Below are 27,874 nucleotides of genomic sequence, written 5' to 3'. Positions count from 1 at the left end.
CTTTTTTATTGGTTCTGTATTAAAACCAGAAGTGATTCATAAGATTCAGAACAAAGAGACAAAATTACTTTCTTATAAGGCTTTATTGAGTAAATAAAGAGCTATAAGATCAATACAGCTCCATTTACAAGATACAAAATAATCAAGAGAACAGTTTTAGTGCATTTTAATCATCTGGTTTATACTTGCTATATCAGGAATTGTGTGGCACAACACATCATAAAAATATTAGGCTCAAAACCTGACCTATTCTTGCCTGATGTACAGTTAAGACATTTTCAGTGTCTTATCATGCTGTTCCCCACATTGAGTCATAAAGTATTTTAGATAACAATTGCATTTAAACAGCATACTAAAGTTGTACTAAATTTCACATGAAGCTTCAGTATCCTAGGAAACAGTCAAAATACAATATATATTTTTTCATGAAGGATGAACTATAGTATAACAAATCCTGACTACTAAATATTTAATTTCATTTGATGCTATTTTATGGGAACAAAGATGTCTGTTAAAATATGCCAAAGTTAATAGATTCTCTATGAATATTGATTTAAACAAGTGCAAACTAAGAGGCCGAAGGAAGATCCACTGACATGAATGGGAGCTACCAAAGTGTTCTTGCATAGCACCCATTCATATAGATGGAAACTGTGTGGAAGTATTTACCAATGGTTTGTGGCTGCTAAAGAAATTAAGCTGCCTATGTGCAGGACTGTATGTTCTTATAGCTAGCTTTCCATGCAACAGATACTCACTTGAGAGAAAATGCACAGCTGGGCAGTGGAAAAATGTCATGCTGAACAAAAAGTTATAGTAAAGACATTTCAGTTACAAAGTTAGACTTTTTAAAGAGATACAGAAAACAAATCATTAAATGTAGTGAGCAAATAACTGATAACGTATTATGGATATGTAATGTAGGGTAAAGGCCACTTTGGTAAACTTTGGTCAGATAGGATGTGCAGAGATATTGTAGGTTGAGGGAAAGTCTTGAATAATTTCTGACAGGATTAAAAATCTATCTGAAATGCAAGTTGATTAATGGTGCTCCTTCTAGGGCAGCACCAAATCATTTTTAAAAAGTCATTTAGAAAACATTGACCTCTTGTTAACATTGCCTAGACAAGAGAATGTATTTTTACAAAGACAAGGCAAAGCACATAGGATTCTTATTAAACAACACATAGGAAATTTTAGAGCATTATATTGAAACAAATACCAAGAATTCTGTGGCACCCTAAAGAGCTTTATTTTTCTTGGGCCTTAAGGATGGATTTCTTTCTCTAGAAAATACCCGACCGTACTAATAAAGGGAAGGCAGAGGTATTGACCAAGCATATACATCAAATACAAGTCATGATGATACATGCCATATCACTATGAAAATGCTGTAAGTTATATAATGTGTATCATTTGAAATATGACATCATGACTTTGTCAGCACTAGGATAAATGCATCTTGACGGCCTGAAAACCTGACAGACTTAACTTTTGCCTTTCAGTGGATGCTGATTCAAAAACTAGCGAACACTATTGGTTCTGAAGGCTAGAAAATTGTTTAGCCTTCAGAACTATGGCGTTTGCTAGTTTTCTAACCCCATTTCCAGGATTTGCCTCCATTCTGAAGACTAGAGAGATTTGTAAGTTCCAGAACCATGGCATTTGCTAGCTGTCTAGCCATAGGACGGTTGAAATGCTTAGAAAGGCTAGCAAACACGATCATTCTAGTGATTGTTTGGAAGTCTCCTTCCCCAAAGTGCATGATTTGCAGATGGAGCCATCCAAAGATTATGAGAATGGGGTCTATGCAGAATGATGCAGGGCAGTCTCAGGAGAAATGCCCCTCCTTGCATCGATTTGGTAGGCCTGAAGCTAGAGAAAAAAGCAAAAAAAAAGTGGACCCAGGCATGGTGGGGCAGGGAGGGCCTGGGTCTCCTGGGCGTGGTGGAGTGGGCCCCATCTCTGCTGCTCTGCTTAATGGTCTGCAAAGTTGCTTAGTAATCATAATTAGGAGAGGTAGGATTGCAGTCGCTGAGCAAAGTAGTCATGTGAGCATCTCTCTTAATGACCGTTTCGCTCAGGACTGTGCGAACTAGGATTATCGTCCCAGTTGTGCTTATAAGTCAATGATTGCCTGTATACAAAACTGCTACTGAAAAAGAATTTCCATCATCTTTTATATTTCTAAGAAAAGACCACATTCCCAGGAAAGTATTCCAAAAGAGTTTAATTTTACTGTACATTATCTAACATGCGAGAGCTACAATGAAAAACAGAGTAGAACACTTGGCCATGTGGAACGTGTTCTCACTCAAACTCTTTAGACTTTTTAATACTTATACTCACTTATGTAAAATCTTAACTATGGGACTGGTAAGCACTTAGCATATGCAATCAGTGCCCAGGGTACCAGCATCCATATAGGAACTGCTATTAAGTACTATGATGATTGTGGTCCTACTCCTAACTAGCAAAATAGACATTTATGATGTGGCAGTACACAAACAGACAATTTTTCAAATTTCAGTCAAGTATGCTAAGTGTGTCATAAATTTATTTATAGCATTAATATTGCCACCCAATTCAGACAGCATGAGTCTGGGTGGCCTATAAAAATCAGCAAACAGCAAATGCAACAAAAAACAACATATGCTATATTCTTTTCTGAAAATGTTTTCCCTTTTTCATTTCCCAACTGCTTTTTTTTATTGAAAATAGTGATCTTAAAAGAGCAGCATTTGGCACTCTGCTGCATGTTTCCCATTTAAATGAAGGGGTACATCATAAAAGATTGAAAGTGAGCCCCAATTTCTCAGGAATGCTACTTTGAAATTGTATAAATGTAGACATACTGCCGGATCCACAACCAGAACTCTTCCTTTGTATATGTTACTTATTTTGTTGTCAATAGTCAACTGCATTTTTAAGGGTTGTTCCAGAACAGTTTATTACCCAGAATTTGATAAACTAACGTTCTGAATTGCTTCTTCTCTGAAGAGTGATGGAAAAATATTATATTCTGCTGAAAGCCAAGTGAGCAGTAATAAGCAACAGTGAAAAATATGATCTGAGAACATAATAAAAAAAAGTGAAGTTACAGGTGGTATTTTCACAGTGATATACAGCAAGATAATATTTTGCTATGGTCTTTTAAAATACATTTTCATTGCTATAAGTTTGTTTACTTGCCTTTTCTTTGTTTTCTTGCCTAACATAATGAGCTAAAAGTACAGAACTTCTGAGGGCTTCATTTGGAGCACTACCAGAAAATATTGAATGAAGGGAAGTTCTATATCTTAGGTTCTAACAGCTGTATCCACTCCAGTCTGACCACTGCCAACAAATGACTTCAGGCCTTGCCTCCTTCTTCTATGACATAACCTCTTTTCCTTGCCTTTGTGTTTTGATATCTGAAGAATGTTTATTTATAAGAAATGCAGACTCAAAGATAATTCTGCTTTGGCTCCCAGACTTAAAAGGAGTTGCTTAGTTCTACTATCTTTTCAGTGCACCATTAGGCATTTTGTTTTCAATAACATATATGCATATCTCACCATTTCCTGACATACCAATGGGAATACTATGGTAGAAAGATTGTTTTTGATAGCAGTTTCAAAAAATAATTCCATATGAGTTTGACACTTTTAAAAAGTTAGTACACAGCCTGTGACCCACTCTGGTTATTGTTCCAGAGATATTTCTGTACCACTAGAGAAACAGAATGATCACGTGCAGGTAAAAATGCAGTTGAAGTGTGAGTGACTTCCAATTACCTGCTAATGACTTTCCTTGTGGGAAGTTGGCAGGGGGCATTGGAAATGATGATTATGTAGCTTCGACTGACCATGGCAGTGTGGTGGCACTGAAATGGCCACAGTTTTGCCAAATTTCAATTCCATGGGAGTAATGGGTTCTGGATTTTGGATGCATTCTTTAAGTTAGTCCATTTAAAGTACATTGATTAAAAAATGGTTGCCCTACAAGGCACTATTTCACCCAATTGAAGATTACAAACAGACAAACAGGAGAGTTTTAGTAGTATATACATCTTAAGATTCTTCTCAACCAATTCACTTCAATTATTTTTATGTAGTTTCTAAGCCATTTTAATACTTTAAAATAAGAGAAAATGCTCTTTTCTAATCATAGTCTAGGAAGGTTATTTTGATTTTAAAAGCATCTTCATCTTAGTCTGGGATCAGAAAAGATTAGGTGAACCCTTTCCCAGTGCAGCTCTTCTATGGGCCCTTAAAAGAGCTGGATCATTGATTCTCTTGATTTTCCGACTCCAACCCATTTAACTGAAGAGGAAAAAAAGAAATAATTAGAAATAACATAATAAATAAATAGCGAATAAATAACATAATGAAATATATTACAAGTAATCCTGGTCACTTAGTGACCATTCAAAGTTCGATGGATCTCCCCAGAGGTACTTTCAACACATTTTTAAAGTTCCAATGGCCACACACATAAACCCCCATGATCACATGGCTGCATTTTTGGGCACTTGGCAACTGGTTCGCATTTATGGCCATTTGCAGCATCTCATGGTCATTATTTTTGGTGTGAGGGTTTTTTTGCTAGTTTCCGGCTTTTATTTCCAGTTTCTGGCAAAAAAAACCCCGCCCACTGAGGAAGATAGGTTTCTCTTAATGACCATGGTGCTTACTTAACAACCATGGCATTCATTGAACGACCACCACAAAATGGTCGTAAAATTGAGCATCATTATTTGTGAGCTGCTTAATGACCACCATAATTTACGACCATGATTCTGGGCTCAATTATGGTTCTAAATTGAGGATTACCCATGTAGGCTATAATCCTAGAGGGTAAATTAAAAAATCCAAGTTCAAAAGGCAGCCATGTAATAAAAGTTTTTATCTGGCTGGAAACAGCAAAAAAAACAAAAACCCATTAGTATTGTTTATATACTATTTTTTAAAAATATATCAATTTTGTTTCACTGCTGTGGTTCAAATACTATGGTGAATCATATCATATAATTCTTAGGCACTGAAGTATTAGCAGTGGTATTATTTAATCAGCAAGTCTCCTCTAACAAATGCCATCAATACCGAGATGGATTAAGTTAAAGTTGATCAGTTAGGGATCATATCAGTGGTGAAATGTAAAATTTGTTACTACCGGTTCTAAAGCCTCTGACGATCCCAGCTGACTTGCCTGGTCGGTAGAGGCTTTTTTTCCTTTTAAAAATATTTTTTCTATAACCTCTTTGGCCGAAGAGGTTGTAGAAAAATGCTTTTAAAAATTAAAAAAAGCCTCTGATGATTGCGCGGCTCAGCTGGGCAATGGGGGTGGGGCAGGGATTTTTGCTCCCAGTTCTCTGAACCACCTGCCTCCATCGCTACCAGATTGGGCGATCCAGTCCGAACCGGGAGCATTTCACCCCTGGATCATATGCAGCTACTAAACACCTTTGGAATATCTGCAGAGCAAGAAATCTACCATATGCTAGTTTGACAAAGGCATGACAATGATTCTAGTTAATTTTTCTTTTAGCAATAGGAATTACCTAGTACCCCTAATCTATCTCAATCCCTAGAAAGCTGTTGCTTTGTCTAATTGGCGCAATCCTTTCTGTGTACAACTTAATAAACATAGCAAACCCTGTTAGAGCAGTAATGATGAAAATACATACCTGACACACCAACATGGTTTTCCACAAATCTAATGTAATTTTGTGCCTTAGGTGGAAGGTCCTCCCATTTTCTGGCACTAGTTGTGTCAGTTTTCCAACCTGGCATTGTTTCATATTCCACTTCCACTTTTTGTAATATTTCCTGATTAGCTTTAAAAGTGAAAAGGCAACTATTTAGGTCATAAGAATAATGTAATCGTTATTTAGCATTTACACTTAAAAAAACTTTAACCTAATCTTGGAAGCTTTCGCTCTTTTGGTGACCATTGGTCTCAAAAGCTCTTTTTCTCAAAAAATGGTTATCCTTGCTTTTAGAATAAATCAGATTATATAGAACAACCAGGTAAGATCTTTACTGAACAATCGTCCTACTTTATTCACAGCATTTAGGTGTCATTTTCTTGACTTCAGAAAGGCCAAATAACTGTACAATTATCTATTTCTCTAGAAGTCTCTTTAGGGAAATAATGGAGAAAATTATTGGCACTCATTTTACTTATATGAAGTGTGTTTGAAGGCTGGTTCACAGAAGTGGCAATGTCACTGGTTATATTTTTATTTTATTTATTTATTTTCAATTTATATACCGCCCTTCTCCCTGAGGACTCAGGGCGGTGCACAGCCAGAATTAAAAACATGAAACACAAATATTAAAAACAATTAAAATCTATATAAATTTGGCCCCAAATTTAAAAAAACCACAAACCAATTAAACATTTAAAAATTTAAAAAAATTTCTTCCTAAGCCAGCCCGGCTTGCTGGAAAAAGTGAGTTTTAAGGGCATGGCGGAAGGCACTGAGGTCTTGGATTCTCCTTATCTCTGGGGGTAGCTGATTCCAGAGGGTAGGTGCCCCCACAGAGAAAGCTCTCCCCCTGGGGGTCACCAGCCTACATTGTTTGGCTGATGGCACCCTGAGGAGGTCCTCTCTGTGGGAGCGCACGGGTCACTGGGAGGTCGTCGGTAGCAGCAGGCGGTCTCGAAGATAGCTAGGCCCTATGCCATGGAGCGCTTTAAAGGTGATAACCAATACCTTGAAGCGCACCCGGAAGACCACCGGGAGCCAGTGCAGCTCGCGCAGGAGCGGTGTTACATGGGAGCGCCATGCTGCTCCCATCACTACCCGCGCTGCTGCGTTCTGGACCAGCTGGAGCCTCCGGGTGTCCCTCAAGGGGAGCCCCATGTAGAGAGCATTGCAGTAGTCAAGGCGAGAGGTGACGAGGGCGTGAGTGACTGTGCACAGGGAATCCCGTTCAAGAAAGGGCCGCAACTGGCGAATCAGGCGAACCTGATAAAAGGTCCCCCTGGTTACAGCCGTCAGATGTTCCTCCAAAGACAGCTGCATATCCAGGAGGACTCCCAGATTGCGAGCCCTTTCTGTGGGGGCCAAAGACTCGCCCCCAATAGTCGGTGATGGAGTCAACTGACTATATCGGGATGCCGGGAGCCACAGCCACTCAGTCTTGGAAGGGTTGAGCTTGAGCCTGTTCCTCCCCATCCAGATCCGCACAGCCTCCAGTTACTGAGACATCACTTCAAGGGCATCGTTGGGGTGGCCTGGGGTGGAGATGTACAGCTGGGTGTCATCAGCGTACTGATGGTATCTCACCCCGAAGCCACGGATGATCTCGCCCAGCGGCTTCACATAAATGTTGAACAGAAGGGGCGAGAGGACCGATCCCTGCGGCACTCCACAAGACGAGAGGCCTCGAGGTCGACCTCTGCCCCCCTGCCAACACAAACTGCGACCAGTCGGAGAGAAAGGAGGAGAACCACTGCAATACGGTATCTCCCACCCCCAACTCTTCCAGCCGGTGCAGCATGATACCATGGTCGATGGTATCAAAAGCCGCTGAGAGGTCTAACAGGACCAGAACAGAGGAGCAACCCCTGTCCCGAGCCCTCCAGAGATCATCAACCAACGCGACCAATGCCGTTTCCGTGCTGTGCCCAGACCTGAAATCCGACTGGAACGGATCTAGATAAGATGTTTCCTCCAGGAATTGTGGAAACTGTCGCGCGACCACACTCTCAACAACCTTTGCCATAAAGCGAAGGTTGGAGACAGGACGATAGTTGGCCAATATTGCCGGATCCAGGGACGGCTTCTTGAGGAGAGGCCTCACCACCGCCTCTTTCAAGCCAGCGGGGAAGTAACCCTCACATATGTAAGTTTTGCAATAGTTAACAGTTAAGAGAGGGGGAAAAGACCAGATCCCCTCAGTTCTTAATTATTAACATTACAGAATGTGTATATGTGGTGCACAAAAGTGTCAAAATGCACATGTACAAACCTGTCCCTTGAAAATTGTCAGGTTCCCGTTGCACATGTCCTTTTAAATATCTTTCAGATTTTCCTTTTCTTTTTTTAAAGGAAAACTGGCATGCTATGAAGCACAGCTGCAGTTTCTGTAGGAGCTCTTAGGCTTTCTTGGAAATTAAAATTTTTGAAGGGCTGTAGCCATGTGCTTATTTAGAAATCTTCTTTAACCTTCCCAAAGGATGCAAGAAAATTGGAAGAGAAATGAAAGTGGGCAGCAAAATCTTCATCAGTTTTGTCACCTGATGTTTCCGGGACGCCTGACGTAATTAAACTTTTCAACCTAGTTCAAAGTAACATTTCCAGTTAATAACATACCTGGAAAGTATGGAATTCTTTTCCCATCTAGCCTGTAAGCTACACCAATTTTGATTTCATCAAGGACATCCAGAATATCGAGTTTTGTCAATGCCAAACTGCCCAGAAAATATTAGATAGATATTAGTCTCATTCAACATCTCATTGAATCCCTTCTACCTGTTTTTTTAAGTTTATGGGATATCCCAACAGCATGAACTATTCTGAAGTAATCACCAAAAAAAAAGTTACAAGCCAGATAAAGTTTAAATTAATATACACATTAAGAAGCATTTTAAATACTTAGGTATGTATCACACAGTAAATTTTAGCTACAAACAAATGATGAGAATTTAGGTATGGCACTTAAGAATTAAATGTTCCATATTTTAAAATATATAACTCTACAGTGTGGATAGTTATATTTTTTTTCAAGTACTAGCAATCCAGAGATATCAAACTTATTTTTTTAAGCTTCAAGAATTCAGAACCTACGTTCAGAACAATTTTCAGGCCAATCACAGATATCACTTGGCCTGTCTTTACTTCCATTAATTTTAGTGTTAATCGACATTCCACGTCAGTCAGAATTTAAAATAAACACTGTGCATCCCCTTCCCGATATATTTCAGATTTCAAGACCAAACAGTGATGTAAAACTTTATGATGAGGCAGAAATAGCAAGTATTTGTATATGTAAATACCACTTTCTATTTCCTGCTTCTTTCTGGCTTACAGCCCCTAAAATGACTGCTATTTACTGTACAGTACTATTGACCTAAGACGTTTAAGCCAGTGGTGAAATCCAAATTTTTTTTACTACCAGTTCTGTGGGTGTGGCTTGGTGGGCATGGCTTGGCGGGCGTGGCAGGGGAAGGATACTGCAAAATCTCCATTCCCACCCCACTCCTGGAGGAAGGATATTGCAAAATCTCCATTCCCGCCCCACTCTGGGGCCAGCCAGAAGTGGTATTTTCTGGTTCTCTGAAGTACTCAAAATTTCCGCTACCGGTTCTCCAGAACCTGTCAGAACCTGCTGGATTTCACCCCTGGTTTAAACCCACTGAAGAGATATTTTCTTTGGGATAAAGTGCTACTGTTTCTTATCAAAATATAAAACATAATTTTGCTAGACTAATTATAATGTTACCTACATATTTGTACTCCACCAGGTTAAAAGTTATGAGTTCCAAGTGTAGATCAAAATCTGTGATGCTTACGCAGTAAAGCCGTTGATCATATGAGCGTATCTCAAAATGACAAGGTCTAGCCAGCCGCAACGTCTTTTCCTGCCTGTAGTCACACCCCATTCGTGACCTCGTGACTGTAAAAGGTCTCCAATTTCCTACCAGAGACAAAGATACCCAGGAGATGGGAACAGTAGTCACAGCCAAGTGTCAAAAGCCACTAGTAAATGAACTATTGTCATGTCAAAAATGCATGTTTTTTTAAAAAAAACATTTAGAAGACAAAAGATGTTCAACATGGCACACTAAGTCAAACAATTTTCCAAACTCTCCAAAAGGCAGTTTTTTTCTTCATTTAGCATTAATCAGGGTTGGATTCAAGTTGCAAGCTGGTAAATTATGGTTGGTGTTTAGCCCTAAAATCAGACTTAGAAACTTATTTCAAATTACCATTGATGTAGGTAATAATTGTAGATTATAGCATATGTAAATGTATATATCGAAGCATTTAATATATGCATGAAAGAAAGGTACATAAGAAAGCAGAAAAGAATGCAAAATCTAATCCTCATTTAGTCATTCAAATTATACTTTGGATTTAGAGTATTGTGTATTTTTAATTCAATCATAAATGCAGAATTTGGGGTACAGTTCTTTATGATGCTCATTTCCCCCCAATAGTCTATTTAATGATTAAATCTGTGTCCAATGTGACTCTGGATTACTTTATTATACCACTTTGTCCACTATTCCAGTGGCATTTGTAAGCTACAGTAAAAAAAAAATAATTTAAACAAATTAAGAATTCCAAATTGAAAGAATCAATTTGCGAGATGACATAATTTTTAAAATTAGATTCAGATCAGGATACCTTGTAAAAAGATATTTGAAAGTATGCTATAGAATGGAGCTGTGATGGTGGTGGGGAATCACACTTCAAAGAAAATTAAGACAATTGCGAGAGCAAGTTAATACCATCCACACATTTTCTATTTTATAATAAATTTTGAGATTGGCATAATATTTGCATGTATTAGCACAGGATCTTTGCAACATATTATCCTGGGGTGGGCAATTAATTTTCCCAAGGGGCCATATGAGAAACTGGGACTGTAGTGGAGGGCCAAACCAATAGGCTTCCTGTTGCTCTTTGTTGGAGAACTTGTCGGCCCCATTGTGGCTAGAGTTGAGCTCCTTCCTGGTGACTTTGGCTGCTGGAACCAACATTTTGAGGGAGGTGGGAATGTAGAGCCTCACCTCAACCCATCCTGGCCCAGTTGCCACTCTTCTGCCACCACCACTGCTCTCTTGCTAGATCCTGCTTATGTTCTACTTGCTTGCCCGCAAAGCCTTGCTTTCAGAAAGGTGGTGGTTGGTGGACGAGCCTGTGTCCTCCCTAAACCATAGTTGCTGTTGTCTTCTCAAGCTGCCCCAGGCAGGGGGTGAGCACCTGCACAGATACAGAAAAGTGCTCTCTCTCCTCCCCCTCCCATGGCTGTTGACTAGCTGAAGAAGTGCATGGCAACTATGCAGAACCAGACCCGATTCAGCTTCTCCTGCTCACTGCGGTGCACTTATTTACATTTTATTTCTAATTTCTGATTGACCTCACGTGGGCTGGATAGGGACAACCAAAGCGCCAGATGTGACCTGGGGGCTGTAAAATACTCAGTATTATCCTATACTTATTTTAATTTATTTGTACTATTTTAATTATAATAACAAACTTACATTTATTTGTTCAGTTGGAAAGGCTCCAATTCCCACTCTTGTTGTGTAGGCTTTTACTACTCCATAAACTTCTCCAATATACTGAGGAGGAATGCCCAACCCAGTGCATACACCACCCACGGTGCAGTTTGATGATGTCACAAAAGGATATGTGCCTAGCAAAAAGCAAAAATTAGGTACATCCTGCTTTAAAAAAAAAGAATGCACTTTATTTAAAACAGCTGTTCAACATATCACTTTCTTAAAGACCTTTAAAGATCAGGGAATCACATGAACATGTGCTGGAGAAACCTGCATAGGCCAGAAGGTTTATCAAGCACATTATATTATTAAATATATATTATTAAACAGCATTTAGCAGTAACACCTAGACTTATATACTGCTTCACAGTGCTTTACAGCCCTCTCTAAGCGGTTTACAGAGTCAGCATATTACCCCCAACAATCTGGGTCCTCATTTTACCAACCTCAGTAGGATGGAAGGCTGAGTCAACCTTGAGCCGCTCAGGATTGAACTGCCGAACTGCTGGCAGCTAGCATAATTAGCCTGCAGTACTGCATTCTAACCACTGCGCTACCATGGCTCTGTAAATATTGTTACATTTAACATCCATCTGCAGGTAGTGCTTACTTAGCAACCACCCATTTAGCAACTGTTCAGAATTATGAGAGTGCTCAATGAGGAGACTTACAACTGTTGCTCATACTTGGGGCATCATTGTGTCCCCACAGTCACATGATGACCATGTGGGCACTTGACAAGCAGCTTGCAGTTATGATGGTTGCAGCATCACTGCTGACTTCGAAAAAGCAAAGTCAATGGGGAAGACAGCAGGATGTCACAAATGGTGATCATGTGACATTGTGCTTAACAACTGTGCGGGATTTGCTTAACAATGGCAACCAAAACTGTTGCAACTGCTATTGTAAGTCAGTGTGGTCATGCTTAGCAATGGAGTTGCTAGTTCCAATTACAGTTGTAAAATGAGGAATAACTATATGCTTGTAAAAAGATGCCGTACATTTGGTTCCAGAAGGCAACAAATTAAACAAATGGTTTAATAAGCCAACTGAGAAGAAAGCACATCTCCTACAGCACAAAACAAATTCTTGGAATTCTGCTCCTAATCTTTACTCACTTGCATTCTAAAAGAGGTAGTAGATTCTCTCACATTGACCCCTAAATAAAATACGCTTTGGGATACTCTGATATGGTTGGATCCAAATTAAGTCATAGTTATAATATGCCCATTGAAATCACCAGGGTCTCATCAATTTCAATTACTCTCACCATGATTAAGACTCATGATCATACAAAATATGAATATTTAAGAATGTATGAAAAGGGTAAACTAACCACCATTTCTCTCAGTGGCCTGTCTGGCTTCAGCACAGACATGTTTTATTTCTCATCTGTATGCATTATTATTTCTCATCAATATGGATCTTACTCATGAAATAATAATCTAACCCTTCTCATATCTATCTATGTGCATGGACAAAATAATTTATTACACAGATTTCTATGGAGCTAGACAACCATATATTATACCAAGTGACATACCAAAATCAATGTCAAGCAGTGCTGCATTGGCCCCCTCCACCAGAATTTTCTTCGGAGGGCCGTGTAGTGCTTCATACATAAAATAAACTCCATCTTGAACCATTGGTCTTATTGTTTCAGCATATCCCTGCAATATTCCATATATATATATATAAAATTACTATATTTCTCCTATATTGACTGAAAGTTAAGAATAGAAGCATATCAGAAACCAAACCAGAAAAACCACACTTTCTAGGTAATTAAGGAAGAAATACACAGGTTGCTAACTGTGATAGGCTGGCTAAAGGTAAAGGTTCCCCTCGCACATATGTGCTAGTCGTTCCCGACTCTAGGGGACGGTGCTCATCTCCGTTTCAAAGCTGAAGAGCCAGCGCTGTCTGAAGACATCTCCCTGGTCATGTGGCCAGCATGACTAAATGCCAAAGGCGCACAGAATGCTGTTACCTTCCCACCAAAGGTGGTCCCTATTTTACTATTTGCATTTTTTACGTGCTTTCAAACTGCTAGGTTGGCAGAAGCTGGGACAAGTAACGGGAGCTCATCCCAGTACGTGGCACCAGGGATTCGAAACACTGCACTGCCGACCTTTCGATCAACAAGCTCAGCATCTTAGCCACTGAGCCACCATATCCTTGCTAGACACAAGAATAAGGTTGATTATATTTATCATGACAAATTCTGAAGTTTTGCCAGTTTAATCTGCAGAAGAATATATGGCTTCTTTTCAAATTCTTTTGGATGACTTTGGGCATTTAAGAATCTGAACAAGATAATTGGAAAAGTTTGACCATTCAGACTGAAATACTTATCTCCTATAACTACAGATAGTCCTGAACTTACAACAGTTCATTTAGTGACTGTTCAAAGTTACATCATCACTGAAAAAAGTGACTTATGACCATTTTTCACACTTACAACCGTTGCAACATTTCCATAGTCACGTGATCAAAATTCGGATTTTTGGCAACTGTCTCATTTATGACAGTTGCAGTGTCCTGGGATCATGTGATCACATTTTGCTACCTTCTGACAAGCAAAGTTGATGGATAAAGAAGATTCATTTAACAACCATGTTACTAACTTAACAACTTCAATGATTCACTTAACAACTGTGGCAAGAAAGGTCGTAAAATGGGGTAAAATGTTTCACTTAAATGTTTCGCTTAGCAACATAAATTTTGGGGTCAATTATGGTCGTAAGTTGAGGACTACCTGTAATTGCATATAGGACAAAAATATTCAGCTGCGTCCAAGAGGTTATAAATTCTTCTTTAGGTAAAGAAGTTTTTCCAGTCATAAAGACACTAGTTCTAGTCATCTCAGAAATTTTCATCATCATCATTAATCATGACATTCTCCTGGAAAGATAATCCAATCTAGGTTTATCTATTCTGTTAAAATTCAAAGTTTTAAGATGGGAATGTTAGAGGTTTACCTTTAGTTTTTTTAGTTGTCCTTCTATGTCAACTTCTAAAGAAGGAAACATTGACTTGTACTGGTGAGCCAGATTTTTAAATCTGCAAAATATCAACAATTAGCAGCATACACTGTACATAGATATTTTTCCCTATAAATCACAGGCAAAAAAATACCTGGTGAAATATGCATGAAGACCAGGTTGTATGTTCAAACAACAGGTTTTTAAGTGTCAAAGATAATCAGAATTTATCTTATTAAAATAAATGAAATGAATATTTTTCCAAATCCAGCTCGTTTCAGTAATATATGCACAACTATCTTCACAGTTCCCCACAGAGCACATTTATACATACTTTCCCTTCTGTACAGTATCTTAATAGTATAGAAAAAGTTCTCATCCAAGAGGTTCCTTGCTGTGCAGTCGACTAGAATACCTTAATGAAAATTCACTGAAGTCTGAAAGAAGATCGCAAATCCGAAGTCCTGTCCGTGCAGCTTTGGAAGAATAAGTTGGTCCAATTCCTTTTTTTGTCGTGCCAATGCTAGCAAAAAAAGACAATTGAGTGGAATCAACTGCTGAACTATTCAGTTATTTAGTGGTACAGATATTTCCAAATGTCTTGTAATAGAAATTGAGTAGTTTGGCTGTGCATGCATGCAGACATTCATTAGAAAAAAATATTCGCCTATGTGGTCTTTGATCTTTTCAGATTCAGAACAGATACAGTTTTATTTTCTTTTGAGAAATCAAACAAAATTAGAAAAAAAGCTTTCTATTTTTTCATGCTTGGATAGAAGAAAGTTGCATGGATTGCACAGATGACTCTCACTGAACAATATTATTTTGGAACTCAAGTTGGATGCCAAAATCCAACACACTGGGGAAGGCTGGTATAATTGGAATAACAATATTATCTCCTGTTTCATCAACTACCAACTTCACTTTAAAAGAAATAAAGTGGTAGCATATCAGGACCAACCCCAGCTTAAGTCAAAATTCAACTCACCAATTGAAAAGTAGCAACAAATAAAGGGATAACAGGAACAAGGAGGAAGAATGTAGCTATCCCTTTAAAATTAAAAGTGTGATTTTGGCACCACATTTTTCTATTTTGGTTTTACTGGTCTTTATGTTTTAAATTTGTTTTATTGCTCTATACATTGCTTAATTTTTATATGGTGAGCCTCACAGAGTTTTGCCTTTAAGAAAAGGTTATATAAATGTTTTAAATAAATGATCCAAATGGAAATATTTCTCTCCCTTATATTCTCAGGCATTCATATTCTGAAGATTCTCAGGCAAAAGGCAACCCAAGTAAAAAACAAATAGAACTGGAAAAGTATAATGCTCCCAACCTCTGTTTCTTTAAGGTTACTGAGCGATATATTGTCTTTGCAAGGCATTATTCCTCTTGCCTGCACATCCTCCAAACTTCAGTCATCTATGTTCTGATCATCTCAAAGATCACAATGTCTTTCTTTTAGAGAATCCAGCAGTAGCTATATTACCACACACTGATTAACTGAACTGGACCAAAAAGCTATGCATGTACAAGTACTTTTCCATACTGTACTGTGTGCCAAGGTTGCTATGAGGATGCTTCCTTTCACTACTTCACTGCCAGATTTTTCAGAGTTGTTCTAAATAGATTAACTGGGTATCATTTTCCAGCTCAGTGACCTATCAAATATAACCTCCAGCACAGAGACATGACTATGGTCAACTGGAAGGAAAAAAAGCATGTCAATAACTATATCGTTTTTCCCAAAACATTGGAAAAGTTTACCAATAATTACTTGAGTATGAACTATCTTTTACTCAGAACTGATTTCCTCCCTACCATGTGCAGTTCTGATACAATGTAAGGATTTATTCCTAGTGACTATATCAGTAAATACTCACTAGCGTAACCTGGCTTTAATAATAAAAGAGATTTTTCTACTCCATGATCCATTTGTATCACATGTCACCTCATAATTAACCTTAATATCGCCTGAGGCTGATTCTGGCAGTTCAAAATACTTTTAGAATCCAAATCCCTAATACAAAGATGCCTTTTTGTTCATTGTTCAGCTTTTACAACCTTACTGTAATACTAATTTAGCAGTGGCAGTTGTATAACTGAACAAACCTGAAGAGATTCTCACACATAATATGGGCGGTAGTGCTATGTCACTAAATTTGCCTCAGGAAAGATAATATATATGATTCATTGTCTAAATTTTACATTAGTCAGTGTTCCCATAGCTTCATCATTCTCACAAAGAAATAACATCAAGATTTCTATTTATGTGCTGGGTCATGAAGAGCTGCCATGTTCTAAAGTGCAGATTCTATAACAGAGCCCCATGTGTAGATAGGAAGAAGGCAGCAATATAAATAAATATGGGCATCAGACCCAGACTGGCGTTTAAATCCTCCACATAATAAAAACCTCACCACCTGATCTGCCTCACCATGCGCTGTTTGTAAAGCATATTTATTTTCTTCAGAGTAGATACCAGCTGTATAGAGGTACAGCTTTTATTGGTGCATCCCTTTTATACAAGCACAGCCATATTTACATGACACATATAGGGATCAGAGTGTTCTTATACAATTTGTGACTCTTGCACATTTGAAACTCATTTGTGCATGCATGCTGTGTAAGTTTATATTTTAAGCAAGAACAGCAAAAAAAGTAACAGAATCGTTGCATTACATTGCATTTTATATTTTCTTTCCAGACTTATGCCAGATCTAGTAGCAGAATTCAAGTATACCAAGATATATAATTACTTTTTCCCTTCTTGTACTTGACGCTGTACTTCTTGAAGACCATCAACTGCTTGGTGAAAATCAAACACTGCATAGCAGAGGAAAAGCATGAAGATTTAAGGGAGATAAAACAAGGTTTGATTTTCAAATATTTCATACAATTATGCTTTTAATGTTCTAACAATGAAGGAATCAAGCTGGTGTAATTATTAGCAGCATCGTGCTTCAAAATAAAGAAATTGCCCATGTCAAAACAACCTTAATTTTAATTTACCATCTGTTGTATCAAATATATTAAAATAAGAATTATTTGTTCATAGACAAAAATATGAAGCTTGCTAAATTACCCTTTTTAATTAGAGAAAAGACAGTATCTATATTTATGGCTAACTGGAAAACTCTTGTAGACTTTTTGCAAGAAACAGAAAAAATGCATTTATGACTTGTAGTTTTCATGATTAGAAAAAGATTGGGTAATTGAAAAAGCTTTTTTGTAATCATAAGCGTATGAGATAACTTTGCAATCATACCTGTATTAGCTGCAAAAGATTAATAAACTTCTTTCAATTTCTTTTTATATTTTTTCTGCACTTTCTTATTTCTTTCTCTTTGTTTTCTTTATTCTGTATTAATTTGTGTTAGTTTTTATGTTCTTGTTAAAACTTTTAATAAAATTTATACAAAAATATGAATTCTTTCCAGTACAAATAACATTAACAACAGTATGAAAAAGTTGTATTTGTTTTCTCTCTCTGAATACTACTTACCAAGATGTGCTCTGTCTGATATTATAAGTCTTTTCTCCCAGCCTTTTAATCCTATCAGAAGAAATGTGTACCAGTTAGAAGAATGTGGCTATAGATGACTGAACAATCTACAGCAGTCTTTCTCAACTGGCAACTTGAAGATGTATGAACTTCAACTCCCAGAATTCCCCAACTAACCCTTCATGCCAGTTACCCAAGATGAAAAACCTTGCTCTTAAAGCAATAATACTTAAAGTGTGGTATGCAGAGGCCAATATCACACCCTCGTAGGCCAAAGCCTGCTCACCATCATGGATGCATTGACAGTCACTAAAAGTGTCTTTCAAGGAAATGTATTTGTCATCTCTTGATTTTTTTTTCAGCCTTAACCTCTTGTCCAAAATAACTGAAGTAGGTCCATTTTCTGTGTTTTCGAAACGTTAAAATATCCTTTTAAAATAAGGGTGAGTGCCACTATTTATAACAAGCTCCTTTCTTTTTAAAGAAAAATATTAGGTACAAACCTTTCTTCTCGCTTTTTTCAGCTTCTTCAAATAAGCCAGGTAAGTGTATAACCACACCATTACCTAAAAGGTATACACAAAACTTTTGCTTTAAAAGCAAGACATCAAATATCATCCTTAAAAGTCTAAGCATTAGGCAAATACAACTATTCTCATATCAGAAGAATTTGCAACAGATTGGGCCTTTCCAGCTTTTCTAATTAAAGTTTTAAATGGAGTTATTGGAGAATGGACTATTGAGTTAAGATCCATATTATAAGGTTTCACTTTGCTGTCTCTCTCTGCCTTCTCCTCTAAGGAAGGGTTATAGAGATTGATGGCAAAGTTTTTTTCGGTGTTTCTCAGACCAGGGGTCTCCCAACCTTGGCAGCTTTAAGACTTGTGGACTTCAACTCCCAGCTGGAAGTGGAAGTCCACAAGTCTTAAAGTTGCCAAGGTTGGAGACCCCTGTCTCAGACAATCTGGCAGCTGGCCTTTATCTAATTGGAAGGCTTTGATTTACCTTTTGGCACATTCTGCCACCCTCATTGGATACCCTTTGCATTGGTTGAGTGACTGTCCCCCAGTTCCATTCATCTTTTTCTGGTCTTTAGTGCACTTCCCCAGATTGCTTTGTAGACATTGAACCACTCTGGAGCTAATGAGCCTTCAGCAGTATTAACACTAAGCAGGCTATTTTTGGCTTACCAGCCAACTTTTCTGTGCCCCATAACTAAAAGTCCATCTTCAACAGCCATTTATTGTCTATTCCAATTTAATCTGAATCTCCATTCCTCTAGAAGTCTTTCTGATGTTTTCTATGTCTTGAAGCTAGCTTAATCCAGTATCTCTGCCTTTGTGATGGTATGTGGGAAAGACCTTGGGAGACTAGATCAAGAGATGTTTTCAAAGGAATGGTCAGATAAGAGATAGCATAACCCACAACTGGAGAGTGGGCAGGGCAAAAGGCTCAGAAGGGACCCTCCCTAGTTTCTTGGGCTATAAAGGAGATGTGGTGAGACATGTATTTTCAGACTTGCATGATAGCTTTACAATAAAGTAGAATTAGCTGAGCCTGTTGCAATTTCTATCTTGTTTTCCCCACAAGCCTGACATCAATCTTGTAACTCTTGAAGTGAGACACTGCAAGGTCTCAAACCACTTGTGGTTATATGCTGTATCTTACCTGACCATCCTCTTAGTAGTAGTATTTCTTGACCCAGTCTCCCAACATCTTTCCCAGATACCAGTACCATCACTCCTTCTCTCCTATGACAGAAAGATTCCTAAGAGAATCTAAACTAAACTTTCAGCTTCTTGAGATCTGCAAAGAGGATAGCTTGCCCTCCCCAATGCTTGCTTAAGTTACATCATGGAAATCTGAGTATAAGATAAGCCAGAAATGAGACGTGGCAACTGCAGGTGCATCACAGTCCTTCATCTCCAGATTATGTCTCATTTGCTCCAAACAAGACCATAGATATCCATTCAGGGATACTGCAGCCAAGATTACATGGAACAGGTCCATGGTTGCCAGGGAGCCCATAAACCTATAAACTGTATAGATTCTTCTCTCAGGACAAAGAGATTGAAGTCCTGCTAGATCAGGGGTGTCAAACTGACGGCCCGCGGGCCGGATGCATCACGTGCAGGCCACGCCCATCTCAGCTCCACAAATAGGAAAAACATTGTGAAATGTCACGTGTCAGCAATGTGACGCCTCAAGTTTCACACCCATGTCCTAGATGACCAATTTTAGGAGCCGTAGATGACCTTGAGATGACATCAAGAAACTCATGCAGGTTGCTGCTGGACTCCTAGCTAGCTTATCTCCATGGCCCAATTCCACATATAAGCATTTGTAGCCAGCCACCTTCTCTTTCTCTTTGGTACTGTATTGAGAAAATTTCTGTACTATCCCTTCTGCCAGACCAATGTGTTGCAGTTACTGCAGGACCTGAAACTTAGCTGAGAATATTTTTGATAGTACTATATCCTGTCATTGCCTAATTTGGTCTTAGCAACACATGCCAGATCAATATATTCATCCACCACAATACTGTAGATGGACACAATCTCATTCTACACTGACCTAGCATTTACCAGCAGCAGCTGGAGGCACCTAATAGTACCATCACTTGGGCCCAGATCTGGGGCAACTGGCTTAGAAGAGATCACTTCTCCTGTAATGGCAAAATGTAACTAAAATGCATGAAAATTAGACATAAAGTGGGATTTTTAACAGCTGTTCTATGTTCTTTTGAACATTAAAAAATTTCAGTCACTTATGCTGAATCTTAACTATTTCTCCATTTCTTTTACTGAAAAGGCACAGATAAAAGGTCAGAGTTTCCTCAAAATCTGAATATGAAACAAGAAAATGCAGAGGTTGTTTTATCTTTAATTTAAACTCAGTCAGATTTATTCCTCCTTACTGAAAAGGATAACACATAAATGTTGCTGAAGTAAAGTATAAATTTATATTTGGATTTTATGAGTCTGAATGGAATACTTACCAATAAAAGAAACAGCCTTAGGATTAATTATACCACTAGGAAAGAGGTGAAAATCATATTCCTTCCCATCAACAACGACAGTATGACCTGCATTATTTCCACCCTACCAAAAAATAAAATAAGATATTTAAGTAATTTTTCATTGATTACTATTAGTGAAGAACATATCTACTGCTAGCAGAAAAAAAATTGTTGTGGTACTACAGCAGAGATAGATATTATGTCTTTAGGTTCCTCGTCTACTCTTCCTTCATTCGTCATTTGAGCATCACCCAGGTTTCTTGAATAATATGAAGATATATGGATAGTACCCTGTTTTCCCGAAAATAAGACATCCCCTGATAATAAGCCCAATCGGGCTTTTGAGAGCATGCACTAAGATAAGCCTCCCCCTGAAAATAAGCCCTCCCCAAAAATATTTAAATGCAGAGCTGGAAATCACATAAAATGGCAAGAGGAGCCACATCTTGCTCCATGTGCCTCAAAATAAGCAAACCTCCCTGAAAATAAGACTAAGCACTTATTTTGGGGTTCAAAAATTATAAGACAGGGTCTTATTTGGGGGGAAACACGGTAATAGGGTGGAAATAGTTTCAGACAGAAAAGAGACTATGCAACTAGCTTCTCGCTTCTCCTATAAATTGAAACCAACTAGCTGTTGGGCAACCAGATTTGTAACTTGTAGCCATTGTTTATTTTTAATTTTTATTTATTTATATGTCACCTTTACTATATTTATAAATAACTCAAGGTGGTGAACATATCTAATCCTCTCCTCTCCTCCTATTTTCCCTACAACAAAAACTGTGTGTGGTGGGTTGGGCTGAGAAAGAGTAAGTGGCCCAGTCACCCAGATAGCTTTCATGCTTAAGGTCTCTCAGTTTCTAGCCTGGTGCCTTTACCACTAGATTAGACCAAACTCACTCTTTTATATTTTTCTATTATAGTGATTGAAACTGGCAATTGAAGGGGAAACCACAAGCAACAAAATGCTTAATACCTTTTATTTTCTGAATGCTGCAAAGAGAATGACTATAGTGGAAGCTGACCTATGATCACACTTTAGAATTTATTGATCTTAAATGAAATTCAAATTAATATGGTAATAAAGCAGTAATGTCCCCAAACACGTATTTGATCATATTCACAAGAAGTTAGCTTATTTCAGCTTCAAGATTTGTTGCAACACAGCATTACAGAATTTACCATCCTGAAGCTGTGGTACAACAGTGATGGCTTAAGGAAGAAAATAGTATTTAAAAACAGGACACCTTGTGATAATTAAAGGTTATTACATCCATGGGCTGGGACAAGATGAGAGCAGTACTGTATCATGGAAAAACGGGCATTGCCAGGGCATAACTGTATCCTGATAAACTACAAATCAGGCCATGGCCTTATAGTGTTACCATTAACCTTTTGAGAGAGAAGCAAATTCCTGTTAAATATTTCTTTTAACAGTTTATTTGAGCAACGTGCGATGCACCTAAATGAAAAGCTCCAAAGACCTGGCCTGCAGGATCTGTCAGCTCAGAACAATAATGTCAATGTTAAACCTAAATGGTTAAAAGCTGCAAAACCACCTAGACCTGAACTTAGCTGTGGCTAGTTTTAAATCAACCAGCACATGGCCCAGGGGATTTGATCACTGTTACACAGATCGATTTCATAAATTGAGCCTTTTGTGTCTTCTATATCGGCATGTCAGATCAAAAGACTATCAGGATTTACTTAAAAGCTCTTATTTGTTTTCTTTCCCATAATTTCTGTTACAGCAGTAGCACAAGGGCTAAAAGACATTAACAAAACTGCTGCAAAAAAAATTCCTTTTCTGATGTTATAGTAGTATTAACACAACTGTGTCGACTTCTACTTTCTTAGAGAACTAAGCCAAAGTAATTACATTTTGCTATTAATTTACCTGCAAATCTTAGAAAGCAAGGAAAAAGATTAAACAAATGCCATTTGTACTTAGTTGACTGCTTCACCTGTTACACAAAACAGCAGACTTATATTGTATTTATTTATTTAACCCATAGCTGAGCTTGAAGCACAAACAAGAGCCTAGGAAACCAACCTTGTTTTCTGACAGAGGTTCGGTAACTTTAAACTTGACCTTTTCATAGAATACGGGTGATCCTGCTGCAATTTTATAATTACCCAAGGAGAAAACCAAGTTTAAAATAGCAATGTCACCATTTTTTTTCCCTTAGCGCAAGCAGGTGCTTAACAGATGCTAGTTCTATAAGTTTCTATTTTGTATCAGTTTACTTGGCTTTTAAAAAGCAGCATGTGAAATAAATCATCTTATTAACATTTATTGTTCTAATCCTAGTCCCCATAAAATTTGGGCAAAACTTTATGGATTGCAAACGGTATATGTGCAATTATGGCAGCATGTGGTACATGTTTATACAAAACATTTATGTATTCGATTTGTATACCACCTGCATTAGTGTTTATACATACCTAGCTACCTTGCTGGTCATTGGTTAGGCACAACATACAACTTCCAATCTGAAGTTGTGACTTTGTTCAAAGCCTCTGCATCTCACGATGTTCCTTATTATTCCAATCCACCTTTGAATGTTGTGCATTGTGTGAAATGCACAATTTTCAAATAAAGGACTGGGATATGAATTTCCATTATTTTTCAGATTCCAGCCTGCTCTCTGGAACAGCATTCTGTCAGCAGTATGGATGGCACCCATTCTCCTGGGGTCCTGAAAAACACTTAAAATCTGGTTCTGTTCCCAAGCCTGGGGTTAATGTATTTGGGGGGTGAGGGAGACTGCTGTGTCATAGTTTATTGTGGCTATTTTTAATCCAAGCTATCTTGTTTTGTCTGTTTTTAATTGTTTCAACTCTGCATTAGATTTTGTAAGCTGTCAAGAATCTATTGGACTGGGTGGTGAAATAAATTCCTACTCAGACGTAAAATTCACCAATCGTTCACTACAGCTGAGGACTAGAAAGAATCAACATGTGACTAACACAAGTAGAAACCTCTGAGACTTTGAAATAAAGGCAGGTCATAATACATTAGAATGTTTAAAAGGTAGTACGTTATTCAAAGTGTTTAGTCATTCTAGTTTTACTAACAAAATTCAGGTTCCTACATCCAAAGACAAGAGTTTGAAATGTATGGTTTTTTTTAATCACAGTCATCATTACCACTTCATACCTGCTCCCATACTGCCATGCCCAGTTCCTTTTCCAATTCTTTACTACTTTGATTCATTCTGTATAAGGCCATGTCAGTTTAAGATTACAGATTTTGTAAAATCATTAAAAAGCTTATAAGAAGTCATTATAGTACTGTTATAGGAACTGAGCCATATCAGCTCACTATTCTATTCCCGCATTGGTCAAACAGATGACCCTCAGAAAGCCAAAGACAAAACCTAAAACTTTAGTCTCCTTACTAAAGAGAAAGCCCAACTATGATCAATCAGATTTATCAAGTAAATGCACTCATTTCGCAATGAGTTCTACACTAAGCAAATATGGAACTCAAAATACTGGATTATAGCTGTGGACTAAGTGGGTTATCTTTACTGTTAGCCTACAAGATTTAGGAATTTTAACTTTGTTCAACACTGTTCTCTCATGTTGATTTTTCTTTCTGGAGCTATTTGAAATATTAAAATTATTTGAGGGAGTAGGTAACACTACATTACATAAACAATTGTATCACAATTATTAAATTTCATTTGTACCAACAATTTCTCTCCATTTGAATTGTAGGTTTTTAAAAACAGTTATCATGCATACCACTTTTCAAACCTGCTAGGTTAATAATCTGCATTTAAAACAGCATATCTTTAAACAGAATGTTAGCCAGAAGTTATCTTTCTGATTTCCTGCTTGGCAAAGACTTCTATTTTTCAAAAGAATCACTTTTGCACCCCTGACTTAAAGCAATTAAAAGTGAATCCCAAAGCCCAATGTTGTATCACATAAATTTTATAACAGGAATCTTCCTTCTTGCTGAAAATGTTAAGGTAGACAACCAACAACCCTCTCCTCCCCCCAAATTCCACACTTGCTCATTAGAGCTTCAATCCCACCTATTTTGCCACATTGCCAGCTCTCAGCTTCCCATCAAAAAAAAAAAAAAAAAAAAGTATGGTTCCCGATACTCAAAGTTCCCCATCCCTGTTTTAGTACAGCTATCTAAAAAAACACAAGATCAAAAACAGATTGTACATGAAATGCATTGTGCATGACTCTTAGTGATTTATACAGATGGATCATGGTTTTTTGTCTTGTCAGGAATAGGAATGTGGTTATCATTGCCTTCTGCTGGGACAGTTTCTACTTCCTGGTCTATCCTACAGCCCTGGTGTTTCATGTCTGTCTTTGATCCAAGTACTAACCAGGGCTGACCATGCTTAGCTTTTGAGATCACCCAATGTTACTAGGTGCTCTCTTCTTTTTTACTACAATCTTATAACGTTGCCCTGGAAGATGCTGTGTATGCTAACTTTTCTTTACAACTACAGAATTGCTGGCAATTTTCATGGCAGTCAAGGCACAGAAGAAAATGTTCAACTACTTTTTCCATACGCTGTTTTACAACTCCACCGCCACATGGTAGCTTCACATTCTGAACCAATCTCTAGAATATAAGCAGATATTTCATGTATCTAATTTGAATAAAAGAAAATAGGTAGGAAAGTTGTTTTCCAGCTTTAGGTATTCTGTAGGATATGTTGCTGGCTGGTGAAAGTTCCTTAGAATAATTCCAGAACAATTGCTTTAGATCTTAAAACAATAAAATAAAATAAATTTAACTTATTTATTAGAACCTGCAATTAATTTAAAGCAGAATGAATGCAGAACTAGATGAAATGTAGTCATGTTTATTATTCAAAGTCCTGCCATATGTGTGTATTACACACCTACACATACACTGTCAGCTTTGGTACTTTGCACTCTTTTGCTTTAATGATGGTGAAAAATGATCATATGAGAAACTGTGCAAGAAGATATGTGAGTTCAGTTTTCTACCTTTAATCTTTCTTTCACAATTATTCCAAACTGCTCAGGGCAATATATACTCTTCATTTTCACAATAATCCTACGTATGAGGCGGACTATAGCAAGCCTGGATTCACACATTATGCTAAGTCACATTTTGTTCAACCACAAAAGAATACATTCATACAAGGTCTTGCCATAAGCTACTGCTTACAAACTACACCAAGCTGCAGTAGAATGTATTTGGTTTGGTTTAGCACATTGTATGAAGCCAGTCTGAGAAAAAAAAAAAATCTGTTCTTCTGGAGCTGCAGAACAAACTGAAACAGCATCCCTCCGGGGCTACACTGATATAATCCTTAAGATCCAAGGGCTCAGAGAGACATACTTCCCACACACAATGTTGATCAAGTGATCAAAGTTGGCTTCAAATACTGTACCACAGCATAGAAGCATGAAGCCTATGAGTCCAAAGCAACGCCTAATAAATCTCCGCTGTGCTCCTCTGCTCACCTTCAACCTTTCTTGCAGACAGCCGTCACCAGACACCCCGGCATATGTGCTACTCTCCAGACGCACACAGTTTTGGTAGGTTCATCATGCTTGTCTGTACTTCTAGATCTTATGTCATTTGTCACCAAGGCTCAGCTATTTCTATTTATAACCCAGAACTGTTTTCCCCTCCACTTCCCAGATGGCATTTAGTCTGTAGCCAGTCTTAAAAAGCCTCCTTCCCTTTCTACTGCAGCTTCATTCTAGACATGGGTAAGAAAGACATGCATCAGAAGCAAAAGACAAAAAAGGAAGTAAATTTCAAAAACAAGAATAAATGAACTTAGCTCAAATTATGGGAGTGCATTATGTGCAGGGGTAGCCTTAGACTAATGGTACATTTTCAGACTAGCCCACTTCACAAGGCTGCTATGAAGATTACAAGAAAGGCCAAAAGAAATGTTAGTTGCAGAGAAACGACAGGGAAAAAAAGAGGAAAAAAATAATAATGAAGTAAATTTTGAACAAAACTAGCACTTGAGCCAGGATAGAACAAAACAGAAAATACTACCTAGTGACAGGGAAAAATTTACCAGAAAGTTTAAGAAAACACACATTAGGCCCACCAGCCAGGTAATCCATTTCTCTCCCGTGTACAATTACAACTCATAACTGGATAACGTAAGTGGAAACAAGGAGCTACCTGATCCAATATTCTGAAGAGCAAAAGCAGGGGAAGGATGCATTCACAACGTGGAGGAGATTTTAAAATACAATTTAAAATAAAAATTTGAAATAAAAGGAACAAGAATCAGAACAGAGAAGCAACATGTAATCACCAATATTTCAGTATGCCCTTGTTTCTTTATTTTTCCATTGCACCTTAATCCGCACCAGTGTTCATACATTCCAGGGACCAAACGTTTCACCTGCGCAGGTGAACAAGTGCATCCTAAAAGCCACAGCAGCAAAAACCAGCGGGGAAATTGGCTCCTGTGTAGCAGACAAGGAGACCGGTCGGGGTGCTGCCCTTTCTTGTCCCGGGGCAGCCCTTACTCACCTGGCACCTACAGACGAGGTCGGCTTCGGTGGCCAGGAGATCCACCACTTTCCCTTTCCCTTCGTCGCCCCACTGAGAGCCTAGCACTACCATCACACGGTTGCCGCCCGGCTCACTTCGCAGCCGCTTCAAACCGACGCCGAGAGCAGCGCCGGCGGCAGGGCGAGAGGCGCGATCGTTGGAAGCTGCCACAGCCGCCCGGGTGCCCGACATCGCGGCAAGCAGGTCGCTCCTACGAGGCAGCTTCAAGCAGCCACTCGCGCGCTCGCTCCCCCCCCCCCGGCTCGCTCCTCGCCTTTTAAGGACACCGGGAGCCAACCAGAGCGCGGCCAGCGCTTTGACGTAGGCGGGGAGGGTCGCTCTCGCCCTCGCCGGTGGGTGTCGTGGATTTGAATGGAGAGGATGGGAATTGGGTTTGCAAGGATAGACGCGTAACTGAAAGGATGGGAAGGGGGAATCCGCGGGGAAAGGGAGGGGCGGCTGCAGGCCTCGCGGGGGCAACCTGTTCAACCTGTGGCTGTATAAGGATGCACACGCGCGCCCTCGCGCGAGTTGCATAGTAATTACTGTAGCCCAGTGTTTCTCAACCTTGGTAGCTTGAAGATGGGTGGACTTCAATTCCCAGAAT

The 27,874-nt window shown here is 38.5% G+C and overlaps 1 protein-coding gene across 1 annotated transcript; it reads right to left on the bottom strand.

The window, feature by feature from the left end:
* Nucleotides 1–64: 64 nt before the first annotated feature.
* ADSS1 (adenylosuccinate synthase 1) lies at nt 65–27,739 on the bottom strand. The gene is made up of 13 exons (XM_034418592.3): nt 27,247–27,739; nt 20,712–20,814; nt 18,217–18,279; nt 17,714–17,764; nt 16,968–17,034; nt 14,623–14,730; nt 14,205–14,286; nt 12,767–12,893; nt 11,203–11,357; nt 9,505–9,629; nt 8,306–8,403; nt 5,669–5,818; nt 65–4,304 (listed from the first exon to the last, which is right to left on the bottom strand). Exons 1-13 carry the CDS (start codon nt 27,457–27,459, stop codon nt 4,252–4,254), a joined length of 1,395 nt encoding a protein of 464 aa, XP_034274483.2. The 5' UTR covers nt 27,460–27,739; the 3' UTR covers nt 65–4,251.
* Between the last annotated feature and the right edge of the window lie 135 nt (nt 27,740–27,874).

Source organism: Pantherophis guttatus, chromosome 1 (genome assembly GCF_059756535.1).
Source record: "Pantherophis guttatus breed Tessera chromosome 1, ASM5975653v1, whole genome shotgun sequence".
Taxonomy (NCBI): domain Eukaryota; kingdom Metazoa; phylum Chordata; class Lepidosauria; order Squamata; family Colubridae; genus Pantherophis; species Pantherophis guttatus.
This window is presented reverse-complemented; position numbering and strand designations above follow the sequence as displayed.

Excerpts from the sequence above, each read along its gene's own strand:
- ADSS1 (XM_034418592.3), bottom strand. The coding sequence starts at position 27,459 with ATGTCGGGCACCCGGGCGGCTGTGGCAGCTTCCAACGATCGCGCCTCT. Across the intron at positions 12,894-14,204 it reads GACAACTAAAAAAACTAAAG|GGATATGCTGAAACAATAAG; the intron begins GTAAACCTCTAA and ends GGAATATTGCAG. Across the intron at positions 8,404-9,504 it reads ATGATCAACGGCTTTACTGC|TTTGGCATTGACAAAACTCG; the intron begins GTAAGCATCACA and ends TTTTCTGGGCAG.